Below are 14,477 nucleotides of genomic sequence, written 5' to 3'. Positions count from 1 at the left end.
CGTTAACATTCCCCGGACACCTGATATTATCCTTTACACGGATGACACTAATGTCTTCTTTTCTGATCCAAATCTAGCCTCACTTGAACAACATGCAAATCAGTGGCTGAGTCAGCTACAGATCTGGCTAAATAGCAACGAACTTGACTTAAATATAAAGAAAACACAATATATTATTTTCCGCCCGAAAAACAAGCCCTTGAATCATCATGTCCAACTACAGATCTCTAATACCAATCTATTGCCAATAAATTCTTGCCGCTTCCTGGGCGTGTGTTTCAAGTATGACTTAACATGGACGGATCACGTTGATCAGGTTCGTCTGAAAGCATCTAGATTTATTGGTTTGTTGCAACGAGTAAAATATCTTTTACCTCTGCGTTTGACAAAGCAGATTTATTTTTCCGTAGTTCACTCCTATTTTATGTACTGTCAGCTAGATTGGGGCACATGTAACAAATCTGATTCAGACCGCCTTTTCTCGCTTCAGTTTAGGGCGTTGAAGGCGGTATTCCGTTCCGCACCTATTGCCAAAAAATCCCTGTACGACGCAGTTGACGTACTGCCGTACTATCAACTTTACGATTTCTCATTAGCTGTACTTATTTTTCATAACATTAAGCATGATTTTACATCCTTCTCCACTAAGTACTTAAACAGGAACCTCACCCATAACTTGCGCACTGTATCTATGGTTTGGTCGAAGTCATGCACAAATTATGGTACTCAGATAATAGACAACCAAATAGTTAAACTCTGTAACACATATCCTTTAATGATAAACTGCATACAGGATTGCAAAACCCTTTCTCAATTTAAGAAAAGAATGAAATTGATGCTTTCTTCTCCTGCCTCTTTTGTTTAGAATTGTACCTTTCTTTTGTCTTGAGCAAGTGCAATTTGAACGATTTTCTACACCATTCTGTCTGGGAATTAGAATGATGTAATCAATGTAGAATGATAAATCATAGGATAATTTGCCATATGTAAAACAGTATGCATTGTTGAATTTTCACTGATTCCCTTGATTTCTCAATGTAGTGCAGTATTCTGTCATGCCGATCTGCTGTCACGATGTGTGATACCGAGGTGAAGGCCCTGTCAGGAGGCATTGTTGCCTCCTTTTGCCACGCCTCATGGACATACTGTACGATCTATGTATGTCCAAATAAACTGAAAAAAAAAACTGACTCCAGCCCAGGACTCCGGAAACGGCGACGCAGGAGTCGGCACGAGCAAGCGTCGCTTGCGCCGACGCGCTCTGCCGGCGAGAGCCACTGTAGCCATTGGTGACTGCCGGCTCTTTTTCTACCCTCGTCGGACACAGGCGGCCGCCGAAATCATTGCGCCGAACTGGCCACAGGCATCTGCATCGCCTGGGGTACCTCGATTGTAGTCCGGGGCAGCAGCGCTGACGATGTGCAGGTGACAGCAAACCAGGGGTGACTGCTCACACTACGTACACTCAACGCACTCGACAAACACTAAAGTAGTGCAAGGGAGAGGAATTCGGCATAAGCATCGCCCATGTGGTACGATGTTCAATTCGGCTAACAAAATTTCGGGTGGCATTTAAGATGTAAGTTCACGTGAACAAAGCTTGCTTTCTTGAGTCGAACGAGTAATTTCAATTTGTCCGAGGCTAACTGAATGAGGGAAGCAAAGTGCAACATCTCAACACCACGGTCCACCAGGTTGTGTCCCTCCACGTGCGACAGGTGGCTTCGTAAAGCCTTAGGCCTAATGCGTCCCTACCTTGACAACAACTGGCACCCCAAAAAAAAAGAAAAACCAAAATGGGCACAAGAACAGGCAGCCGCGAGGAGACGTTAGCTATGTGAGGTGGTCCTACCCCGCTCGGTGCACACAGCATCCGAGTTGATGGCGCCCGCCGTCCCAGATGGTGTCGGAGCGCCCGGTGCCAGGCCACAATACCAGTCAGCCTGTAGCGGCACCCGTGGCCCGAGCCGCGACTTCCGAAGTCAAAGAGATAGAAGAAGCTATTTACATAAGACATTTAGACCACCCACGAGGCTTCCGTACTCACTCCTTTCAGGCTTGCCAATGCTCCGCGGCCGCTAGGCTTCGCTCTCCTAGGATGCAGACCACGTGGCTCTCGTACCGACGAGTATAGTTCACAACAAAACACTCGCGAAAAAGCTTAGCATGTTGAAAAGTTCAAACACGCTACAGCCACCGTCGCCTCGCCCAAGAAAGCTCGGCGCCGACACTAGCGATCAAAATCCAAGCTAGAACTACGCTTCGGTTGAAACAAAGGTTGTCTCGAACCGAGCAAAACTTAAAATTATCGTCCGATGCCCCAAGAGGTCCACGTTGGGCAGCCAGATGTGGGGTCGCACTCGGGTTCTCGGGACAAAGGAACGACAACACAGTAGTGTAAACAATCAAAAGGGCATTTATTGCGCCTTTCATACACTAATGCACGCTAGCCGAATTACTATGCATAGAACATTCACATGGGCGCGCGACCAATCAAGGAAGTCCAACTCACTGCAACCGGATAGCGAGCGAATATGTTCGCCCCGCTGTAACACCATCACGTTGTGTACATTGTGTAAGTTCACATGTACGGTCACGCGAACGGTGGCGTGTTCGAACGATCTGTGTTCGTCCATACCGGTGCCCTGCTCCTAGCCACACGAGACGGTCTCGCAAAGCGTGGACCGGCGCACGTGCGAGACGTCTGCATCGCTCACCGATCCCAACCCAAAGAAGAAGCGCCTTACTCCCAAGTCACCCCGCCGTTCGTGGCGTTAGCATCGCGACACTCGCGCCATCTCTCGCAATGCGCCGCAACCACCACGACCGCTGCCAGTGCTTAGCCACGCGGAGAAGCCAGATTACAGGAGACGCGAGCTATGCGGGGAAAACATCAGGGGACACGTGAGAGTTGCGCATCTCACAAGGCATAGACTGGCAAACAGTTCTTTATGAGGACGTCATTGTACAAGAAAAATGAAGACAGTCCATGCTTAAATACCTTAGGTACAAAGTCGGTCTTGCCTTCCAAGTATTCCACAAGTCTTTTCGTAACTCCGGGTCTAGTGGTTGCTGTTGGGTGAAGCCAACTGCGGTTATTGTTCCTAGGAAGGCGACCTCGTCCAGTTCGCCTTGTGGGGGCAGGTCAATAGGGGCGCACAACAGGCAGTCAGCATCAGAATGCTTCCGTCTGTACTTATATTTATTTATTTATTTCACGTACTTTGAAGGCCCGAAGGCGTTACAGAAAGGAGTGGAGTCAGAAACAAAAGTAATGCATTAAAAATACAAACAAAAAATATTAACAAAAAGCATCTGAACAGCTGTCTTGAAGTTGGTAGAGTCGGTGATGAGTGCGACAGATGCGGAAAAGAGATTCCAGTCCGTGCTTCTCCTAGGGATGAATGAGTCACTGTACCGGTTTGTGCGGCACAATGGCACCCCAACTTTAAGGCTGTAGTCAGTGCGGGACGAATTATAATATATATAGACCATGATGATGTCAAATTCCTAGAGTTTGAGACTCCTTCATGCTAGGCGACCTGAAGGATCCTTTAAGTTTGCCAGCCAAGATAACATACTGTGGTCGCTTACCACATTGAAGTGCCTGCCATAAATGTAACACAGGCACTCTTTTTCTGTCATAGAATAATTCGTCAGTAATCACTAGTGTAAGCTATTACCTTGCCAACTCCGTCCTTCCTTTGAACTAGCACGGCACCGAGGCCTGTGCTACGTGCGTCGGTGTGGACTTCCGTTTCGGCATCTTCATCGAAGTGTGAGTGTACCAGTGGTGACTGCAGCTATCGTTTCAACTCCTCAAATGCGTTGACCTGCCTTGTTTTCCATTCAAAGTGAACGTCAAATTTCGTGAAAGGGGTCAAAGTCTCAGACAAAGTGCCTGTAATAGGCACACAGGCCAAGTAAACTATGAACTGCCTTCTTGTCGACGAGCCACGAAAACTTAGCAATGGCAGCTGTCTTCTGCGGGTCAGGATGGACTCCAGACTTGCTGATAACATAGTTTAGGAACAGAAGTTCTTTGCAAACGAAACGGCATTTTTCCACGTCAGGATGAGTCCCAATGACTTGATCGCCTCTGGCACTGTCTGAAGCCGCCTCAGGTGATCGTCGAAATTTGTGACAAAGACTACAACGTCATCCAAGTAGACGAGACAAGTCTGCCACTTCAGTACTGCCAAGATTTTGTCCATTATGCGCTGGAACGTTGCAGGCGCACAGCCAAGTCCAAATGGCATGACCTTAAATTCGAAAAGGTCGTCCTGCGTGATAAACGCAGTCTTCTCTCGATCCCTTTCGTCGACTTCAATTGGCCAGTAACCAGTCTTGCAAATGCAATTTGAGAGGTATATTCGCAAGCAGCCCCTTGTAATTTGACCATCTGTGTCCATAGAAGTTTCCATTTATTGTCTGAGTATTCCTTCGCAGCTGCAGCAAGATATTCTTATATTGAAATCGTGTACAGTAAAACCTCGTTAATTCGGATTTCGCGGGACAAAAAAAAATATCCGAATTAACTAAATGTTGAATTATCGAGGGTATACAGAAAACAATAAGCAAGTGCTTACTACGTCAACACACTTCTATATAGTGAATAAACGAGCAAATCCTGTTGCTATATTGCACAAAAGCAGTGTGGAAGCTGCAAGTTTTGTCATCTCGTGACTCATTGGCCCTCGAAGCGCCGATCGAGGCCGCGTGACTTCCTTTGCAGCACGGCCGCGGTGCCCGCCTTCATTTCCGGCACGCGCTTTTCACTACCGCGTGCACATCCCAATTATTTTTCGCCATTGAGCTGATCGCCAACAGATCGTCCGTCCATCGCGATCTAGCCGGTGCTCTTCATCCTCGACAGCTTTCCAGCGAGTCAAAATGAAACTATTGTTTCCCGCAACAATTGCGCACGATACCGTGGCCGCTGTGGACGCAATTATAAGAATGGCAACCTTGCGGTGCTGAAGGCACGTAGGAGACCCACGCACCAAGTCAGAACGAAACTACCGTTTGCTGCAACAACTGCGGAAGAAACCGCGGCCGCTATTGACGCGATCATGGATGGTGACTACGCAATTATGAAAGCCTCCGCCAACGGGGTGTTATGCACGTCGGTAAACACAACACTAAAGGCTTTAAAGGCACAATTAGGCACGAAGTGTTTCGGCTAGGGATGGGCGAATGGTAAATTTGAGGTTCGAAGCGAATTCTAAGTGAATAGTGATTTGGTCGAATAATTTCAAATCGATTAGTTCGATTAGTATATATCACATGTTACAGTAAAACCTAGTTAATTAGAATTTCACGGGGCCGAAAAAAGAATGTCCAAATTTACCGAATGCCGAATTATCAGGGTATCCAGAAAACAATGAGCAAATGCTTACTACTTCAGCACGATTGTATTAGTGTAATGGATGAGCTAATCTTTTTGCTATTTTGCACAAAAGCAGTGCGGAAGCTGCAATTCTCGTCATCTCGTGACTGATTGGCTTTTGCTGCAGTGATCGAGGCCTCGCGACTTCCTTCGCAGCACGGCCGCAGCGCGCGCCATCATTTGCGACACGCTTTGCACTACTGCGTGCACATCCCGACTATTTTTTCGCCAGTAAGCTGACCGCCAACAGATCGCACGTCCATCGCGATGTAGCTGGTGCTCTTCATCCTCGACAGCTTTGCACCGAGTCAAACCGAAACTGTTTGTCGCAACTGCGGCTGCTATCGACGCGATTATGAACGGCGACTTTGCGGGGCTTTTACCGCCAACAGATCGCACGTCCATCGCGATGTAGCTGGTGCTCTTCATCCTCGACAGCTTTGCACCGAGTCAAACCGAAACTGTTTGTCGCAACTGCGGCTGCTATCGACGCGATTATGAACGGCGATTTTGCGGGGCTTAAGGCACGTGGCCGACGCACGCACAGAGTCAGAACGAAACTACCATTCGCTGCAACAACTGCAGACGAAATCGCGTCGCCATCTATGCGATCATGGATGGCCACTACACAGCTTTTTAGGCATGCGGCCGACGTGCATATTGAGTCAAAACGAAACTACTTTTGCCGTAACCGCTGCGGAAGAAACCGCGGCAGCTATCGACGTGATCATGGATGGTGACTATGAAATCCCGCGGCCAACGCGTTATGCGCAGCGGTAAATGCAATAAAGGCGCAAATAGGCACGAAGCGTTCCATCGTTGCTGTCATTCACGTACGACATAAACGTACAATTTCTGCTGATGACCATGGCGATACGGACTCCACCACTTCGTTTCGGTTGTACGCTAGCGCCGTTTCTGCTCTTTTGTGTCGCACATTGCCAGCTCTTTAATGCAAAGACGTATATCCTTCGAGATTTATGGTTGATGTTGGGGGGATGCGTGACTTTCACGCGTCTCCTGTAGTCCCGCTTCTCCGCATGGCTAAGCGTCGGCGGCGGTCGTAATGGTTGCTGCGCATTGTGAGAGATGGCGCGAGTGTTGCGATGCTAATGCCACTAAACAATAGGGGTGACTTGTGAGAAAAAGGTCGAAGGCGCTTCCTCTTCGGGTTGGGATCGGTGAGCCATGCGGACGACCCACGCGTGCACTGATCCACGCTTCGCGAGACCGTCTCGCGTGGCTAGGGCACCGGTATGGACGAACACGGATCACTCGAATGCGCCACCGTTCGCGTGGCCGTACACGTGAACAACTAGGCGATGGTGTCATAGCATGGGGCGAACATTTTAGTGTAAGAAAGGTGCAGTAAATGCCCTTTTGATTGTTTGCATTACTGTGTTGTCATTCCTTTGTCCCAAGAGCACGTGTGAGACCCCACATCTGGCGCCCAACGTGGGGCTCTTGGGGCATCGGACGATAATTTTGACAGTTTTGCTCGGTTCGAGAAAACTTTTGTTTCAACCGAAGCGTAGTCTAAACGTGGATTTTGATCGCTAGTGTCGGCGCCGTGCTTTCTTGAGTGAGGCGACGATGGCTGTAGCGTGTTTGAACGTTTAAACTAAGCCTTTTCGCTAAGCCTTTTCGCAAATGTTTTGTTGTGAAGTACACTTGTCGGTACGAGAGCCACATGGTCTGCATTCTGGGAGAGCGAGGCCTACCGCCCGCGGAGCATTGGCAAGCCTGAAAGGAGTGAGTACGGAAGCCTCGTGGGTGGTCCAAAAGTCTTATGTAAATAGCTTCTTCTATCTCTTTGACTTCGGAAGTCGCGGCTCGGGCCACGGGTGCCGCTACAGGCTGACTGGTATTGTGGCCTGGCACCGAGCGCTCCGACACCATCTGGGACGGTGGGCGCCATCAACTCAGATGCTGTGTGCACCGAGCGGGGTAGGACCACCTCACAGAGCTAACATCTCGCAGCTGCCTGTTCTTGTGCCCATTTTGGTTTTTTCTTTTTTTTTTGGGGTGCCAGTTGTTGTCAAGGTAGGGACGCATTAGGCCTAAGGCTTTACGAAGCCACCTGTCGCACGTGGAGGGACACAACCTGGTGGACCGTGGTGTTGAGATGTTGCACTTTGCTTCCCTCATTCAGTTAGCCTCGGACAAATAGAAATTACTCGTTCGACTCAAGAAAGCAAGCTTTGGTCACGTGAGCTTACATCTTAAATGCCGCCCGAAATATTGCTAGCCGAATTGAACATCGTACCACGTGGGCGATGCTTATGCCAAATTCCTCTCCCTTGCACTACTTTAGTGTTTGTTGAGTGCGTTGAGTGTACGTAGCGTGAGCGGAGTCACCCCTGGTTTGCTGTCACCTGCACATCGTCAGTGCTGCTGCCCCGGACTACAATCAAGCTACCCCAGGGGATGGACATGCCTGTGGCCAGTTCGGCGCAGCGACTTCGGCGGCCGCCTATGTCCGGCTTGCAACCCTCAGCGGCTGGGAAAAGAGCCGGCAGTCACCAACGGCTACTGCGGCTCTCGCCAGCAGGGCGCGTCGGCGCGAGCGACGCTTGCTCGTGCTGACTTCTGCATCGCCGTTTCTGGAGTCCTGGGCTGGAGTCGTACCGTCAAATTTGCAGAGGTGGTGCTGTGACCAACGGACGCCAGCAGTGAACCCCAGATAAAATGTCGGCTCGCATGTTGTGGATAATGTGTGGACCATTCCACGGCGCGGCCACTGTCGCATGTACTAACTTTTGTTCGCGACGCGCGCTTTGATAGACCGTGTGACTTGTTTCACCGGAATATGTGTAGTGATTTAAGGTTGATGTGGGGATGCGTGACTTTCCCGCGTCCCCTGATGTTGTTTTCCCCACATAGCTCGCGTTTCCTGTAGTCTGGCTTCTCCGCGTGGCTAAGCGTCGGCAGCGATCGTAATGGTTGCAGCGCATTGTGAGAGATGGTGCGAGGGTTGCGATGCTAACGCCACCAAACGGCGGGGTGACTTGGGAGAAAAAGGTCGAAGGCGAAGCGCCTTTTCGGGTTGGGATCGGTGAGCCATGCGGACGTCCTACGCGTGCGCCGATCCACGCTTCGCAAGACCGTCTCGCGTGGCTAGGGCACCGGTATGGACGAACACGGATCGTTCGAACGCACCACCGTTCACGTGACCGTACACGTGAACGACTAGGTGATGGTGTCATAGCGTGGGACGAACATATTCGCTCACTATCCGGTCGCGGTGAGTCGGACTTCCTTGATTTGTCGCACGCCCATGTGAATGTTCTATGCGTACTAATTCGGCTAGCATGTATTAGTGTATGAAAGGTGCTATAAATGCCCTTTTGATTGTTTGCACTACTGTTGTCACCTTCTTCTTGGGAGCCGGAGAGTTGCGTACATGCGCCACTCTCGATGGAGGAGAGACACGACTGGCAGCACAGCAAACGAGGATTTAATAAGTAGAAGGACGATAAAAGCATGCGGCACACTAAACTAAAATTATAATTCAACAAAAGTCTTCACCCGAACTCAAACAACAAACTCAGATTAACTACAAACTACTTAAACAGAACTATCTCAGTTTCGGTGCCTAACTCCGCCTTAAAGTTTCTCAGTCAGTCCTAACGCTGACTCGTCAGAGTCTGGCCACCCTGGATTCGGCCTAACTGCGTCGTAATCAGGGAAGTGCGGATTCTTACGTCGGTTTGAAGTCCTTGTAGAGTCCACGTCGATCTCGTTCACGTGTCACTGCATAATGAAGTGTTCCTCGCCCTCCGACGATCTGCGTGTCGGCCCGGTGCCCTGGTGATATCGGTTGAACGGGCTTGGCTGAGGAAGAGGAATTCTCGAGAAGAAGACCGGAACCACCGTGAGCAGCAGTGGCCCGTCCCAGGAGCTTCGTCCGGACGTCTCCGAGGACTACAGCTACACCTGGGCCTTGCCAGTCTTCACGACTTCGTGGCTGGGTCCTCCGCTCTCCCGTCGTCAGAGCATGGCTGACGAGGCGACCTTCCAGCTCAAGAGCCACGTCGATAATACTCGAACCGTGCTGTTTCTTCCACGATCACAGCTCGGTTCACGCTCCGCGAACTTCGTCCTCTTTTTCGTATACCGCTGGCGACCTCTTACATGTGACAACTGTGTTGTCGTTCCTTTGTCCCAAGAGCACGTGTGAGAGCCCACAATCTATGGCAGCCACGACGTGAAGCATAGCCTCCGAGATGTGTAACGGCCGTCCGTGCCTTCTGGCTGCCTCTTCGGGAGCGCCGAATAATTCGAACATATCAAATCCTTCAATTTGAATTCAAGCAAATAACGAATGTAGAATTATTCGATCGAATATTCGACAACACCGAATATTCGCACATCCCTAGTTCCGGCATAAGAAACATTCACATGGAATTTCCGCTGATGACTATGGCGATGCGGACCATGCGGACTCCACCGCTTCGTTTCGGTTGGATGTAGCGCCATTTTTGCTCTTTTGCGTTGCACATTTTCGGTGCTCCTCACTTGCCGAGCTCTGAAAGTTGTGCGAATTAACCGATGTGCGGCCAAATACGTCCGAATTAACGAGAGTTTGATTGCATTGAATAACCCATATGCCTGCTGGGATCAGAGGATGAGTCCAAATTATCAGATTTTCTGAATTAACGGGGGTCTAATTAACGAGGTTTTACTGTATAAACACTATTCGTTACAAGTCGAACCTCAATATAACGAAGTTGTATTTGCAGCGAAGAACTTCGTTAAATCGCGAATTTCGTTAATTCGAGGTTTTCAAGTTTCAGCGGTAAAAAATTCCCAGAGCATTCCTGGTGGTTATTATCTTGTTAGTAAGCACTTATAAACAAATCTCAAGAAGGTTGGGTCATAATAGCGAGGTTGTGTGCGCCAGCGCATGCGGTGCAGATCGTGCCGAGAGCAATGCATCTACGTGGCTCACGGCGTTCAAGATTTGCTTGCTTAGTGTCGCTTGGCACTGTAAACCGCACTTTGTGCCTGTAGCCGGCGCCTACAAATTCAAAACAAAAGTGTAAAAAGATACAGGTATTCGTCCTGAGCGAACAAAAAGAATAAAAGTCAGAACTACATGAAGTAAGGTTTCTAGTTTTATCGGTGTCGTGCGCATTCAGGCAAACATTAACAGATCTCATTTGATGACCACAATCTCGCTGTCGCAATGCGAGCGAACACTTCGCACTGTGTGTCGTAAACTTGGGATTACGCAGCTACCAACACCAGACGCGCGGGAACCCAATGGGTACCAAGGCACGAACAGTTTCGGCTCGGCATTTGCACCTGCCACAGAGAGATTGCCTCGCAAGATACGGCGCGTGGCCTATGCATGGTCGTGCGCGAGCAGAGAAGGCAGATGAGCGCGCCTTTCTGCCCCCTCCCCTAGCGCGCACTTGATCACGTTACCGCGCGTTCATTCTCTTCCCATCCCCCTTGTGCAGAAGGAATCATCAGCTCTCGTGTTTCTCCGAGCGCTGCGAGCTTCTGCGTGCCCTGCCTACGCAATTTACCAATGCGACAAATGATGCAGCGGCGTTACCTCCCTACCGCGTCCTGGCGCACGCACGCTTTGACGGCGTTTTTGCTGCTGAAACTTTTCATGCGGAAGAACGCTTAAAATAACTTTGGCCTTGGCCGACATTTTTGTAGTTTATTGCTAAATTTACTAGCCATAAAGGCACCAAGTGCATGCTTGAAATGGCCGAAAACTTTGCTAATTTGAAACCGTCTCACGAAACTACTTCATTAAACCACGAAAAAGGATACACTGTTTTCAATGTAACTAAGATCGGGAAACTAAAATAATTTGTTACATCTCGAATTTTGTTAGACTGAGGTTCCTTATATCGAGGTTTGACTCGATTCAGGTTCTAAATACATGGCGTTCTATAGAAGAGAAGTTATAAAAAGGTTAAATACTTCGTTATGCTGAAGTTTGTTTTATCAAGGTTTAACTGTAACATTCGTGTCGATGTTCGCTGCTGTACCATTCTTTGTTAGTTCTCCATGGTACACACTCCTGCTGTAGCCCTTGTAAGGCTGCAGTATGTGAAGTAAGTAGTACATAAAAATGAATGAATGCTGTTCCTCATAATTGAGTGCACCCATGCTGATTCTGCAGGACTCCACTGGTGATCCATGTGGAAGAGCAGCGACTGCGAGCTGTGTGCCGTGACGGCCGTGTCATCCAGCTCTCGTATGAACCTCAGGAGCTGCGCTTCCTCCTCATGGCACAGGTCAGTGTGGGTCATTTCACTTAATTTCATTTATTTACTTTTAGTGCCTTTCAGGCATTCCAGAAGAGAGTGGGTGAAATAAATTCAGATACAAAATCAAAAGCACAGACATCGTGGGAATTTTTTTACTCCTTAGGGATCACAAACGACCATGCACCATAACAGCATGTGGCCAAACACAAATGGCTGCGGTGACTGCGATGGCCACGGCTGCCAGCAGATCGGCTTGTGAGAGCGCTGGTACGAGGCTGCAAGATAATCAAAATGGTGGCAGTGGTGGCATTGATTAATGCTGTTTCAGACTTGTGGTTACTGCAAAAAGTCCAAAAACTGAGGCAGCGAAAGGTATCAGCATCCAAAATTTTGAATGTCAATATTAGCTCTATGGGAGGGGTACGATGTGGCGGTGCCTGGAAGGTGTCCAAATTGTCTGGCATGTATGAAAAATTGGTAGTTGACTGCATATTGTAGAGTGATAACAGTTTGTTAAAAGTTATACGGCAACAACTGGAGTGTGACAATAAAAGAAAATAAATAACAAACTTATGCTTTGTCTGCTTAATTTGAGTGCAGGCATTATTACACTGTTTCACTTCATCAATTGTATTCACATTCACTTCTGAAAAATCACAGGGAGAGGTTTATTGTTTCTCAAAGAAATTAAGGGCACAGTTTCTATTTTTCTTTAAATTTTGCACATTGCCAGTATGTCAGTTAAAGGTAACAGATTTTGTTGCCAATTATATGGACACTCCAGGTGCATTTCTGCCATGGCCGTCAGCATCGTCATCGCCGTGATGCTCCAAATAAAGTCCAAGAACAATAACATTGTTGCCGTGCGCCCTATGCTGTTTGTGCGAGTGAAAGCGTGCGAGGGTGAGTCAGCAATGGTGGCTCAAACTTGCCCGCGCAAGCGAGGAAAGCGAGCAGGAAGCACGGCGTCTTCCGTCGTGTGCAAGGCACCTGGGGGGAAAGGGAAGGAGGGGGGTTCTACTTCGGTGGCAGCTGCGGATGGGGCGGCTGTGCCGCCATTATCTTGAAAGCGATCTGCGATGGAGACAGAGTCTGCCGAGTACTGATAGCTTCGTGTACGCTGTGTTCTCGCCGCTTTATTCGCGTTGAAGCGTGAGGCAGCTCGAAGGTTAATTCGCTCGCTGCTGTTGCCGTGCTTCCTCACTGCAGCGTTTTGACAGTGTGCGCGGTCATGAGGGAGATGTGCACATGTTTGCTTGTGGTGGTGGTGAAAAGCATTTATTGGGCTATATATACAGAGAGGTGCTTGGCGAAAGGCCTCTAGTGGGTCGCGCCCCTTGCAATACTAGGCGAAGTCCCCTCATTCCGGGAACCCGTTGATCTTGACCGCTGCGCAGGTCCGCTGAACTAGGGCATGTAGGACCGATAGTTCCTGCCAGCCGAGCAGGGCCGCCTCCTAGTCCTCTCGGGTAGGGGAAAGGGTGATGGGGGGAGAGAAGGATTTTGCCTGCATGCTCAAACCATGCAATCATACACGAGGAAAGACAAGTGGACGGCCTCTCATTCAAAGCACCCAGCTTAATGCATGCGGAGGAGGTGGCGATCGCCATCGCAGCCTCCCATCCCGACTCTAAATTCATCCTCACAGACTCCCGCGAAGCCTGTTGTAACTTTTAATTCGGATGGATCACTCGTCTCGCTCATTCTGTGGGGAGGTGTCGGCCACCTCCTAACAGAATGAGCAGCAGCCGTCAAAAGAAGGATCAAAGTGCTTGAGAACCACCGGGCACAGCAGGGTGTTTTTGAAGAGCCTAAGGAGTGTTAGTAGTTCGCCAGCTTTACTCAGTCCCTTCATAGGAACCGGGTAACACCGGTGTTCGGCACGATAGTGCTCAGTAATCTCTTTAAAAGAAAGGAGAGCTGTGGTCTGGGTCAAGGTCGTCCCATGTGATGCCTGGATGCCCGGTAAGTGAGTGCGCGGGCTGCCTCATGGGCGGCTTCATTACCTGGCATGCCTTGGTGGCCGGGGACCCATATGATTGAGCGATGGGTTGGATCGCAGTCGAGAATACTGCTGCGAAGAATTTTGTCAGCGAGAGGAGTGATCCATCCGAATTAAAAGTTACAACAGGCTCCATGGGAGTCTCTGAGGATAAATTTAGAGTCGGGACAGTAGGCTGCGATGGCGATCGCCACCTCCTCCGCATGCGTTGAGCTGGGTGCTTTGAACGAGAGGCCGTCCACTGGTCTTTCCTCGTGTATGATGGCAGCTGTGTACCATCCCCCCCTGGAGTGGTTGGGGCCTGCAATATCGACGTAGAAGACGTGTTTCTTAGATCCATAGTGGCAGTGCAGGGCATGCGCCTGTGCCTGGTGCTGGTCATTATGGTCCTCCTTCTTCACCTTTGTTGGAAGGGGTTGAACATAGAGGGTGCGTCTCCACAGTTCAGGCACTCAAACCCCTTCTATCGTATGGTGGTCATGTTTAATATATAACCGGTCGAAAAGGCGGCTACCGGACGTGCTCTGGGTGAGACGTGTGTATTGGTTAACGAGATGCGCCTCGCGAAGTTCCCAATAGGTGTTCACCACGCCCAACGCGTGAAGACGCGCGTTGGAAGTAGAGATTGGGAGGTCGAAGGCTCTCTTGAGCATTTTGCGAAGTACAACCTCCAAGCAATCTTCGTCATGTTTCCATAAGCATAGGTATGGAGTTTAGTACAGTACTCTACTAGTTACGAAGGCATGTGCGAGCTGCACCGCATCCTTACTCCGCAACCCTCCTCGCTTGTTGGAAACGTGGCGAACCATCCGGCCCATCTGGTCGCCGACATTGCGGAGTTTGGCAAGAGTTG

The 14,477-nt window shown here is 49.4% G+C and overlaps 1 protein-coding gene across 4 annotated transcripts in view; it reads left to right on the top strand.

Annotated features, from left to right (window-relative positions):
* The window catches only part of LOC119458722 (mediator of RNA polymerase II transcription subunit 17), a 201,956-nt gene that overhangs the window by 142,431 nt on the left and 45,048 nt on the right, over nucleotides 1-14,477 (top strand). For all 4 annotated transcript variants that reach the window (XM_037720581.2, XM_037720580.2, XM_049671394.1 and 1 more), the window contains exon 11: nucleotides 11,535-11,649. In XM_037720581.2, the coding sequence (XP_037576509.1) occupies nucleotides 11,535-11,649 (115 nt within the window). The remainder of the gene's footprint in view (nucleotides 1-11,534; nucleotides 11,650-14,477) is intronic.

Source organism: Dermacentor silvarum, chromosome 7, assembly GCF_013339745.2.
Source record: "Dermacentor silvarum isolate Dsil-2018 chromosome 7, BIME_Dsil_1.4, whole genome shotgun sequence".
Classification (NCBI taxonomy): domain Eukaryota; kingdom Metazoa; phylum Arthropoda; class Arachnida; order Ixodida; family Ixodidae; genus Dermacentor; species Dermacentor silvarum.
Note: the sequence above shows the minus strand (reverse complement) of the source record. Positions and strands in the feature narration are given on the sequence as shown.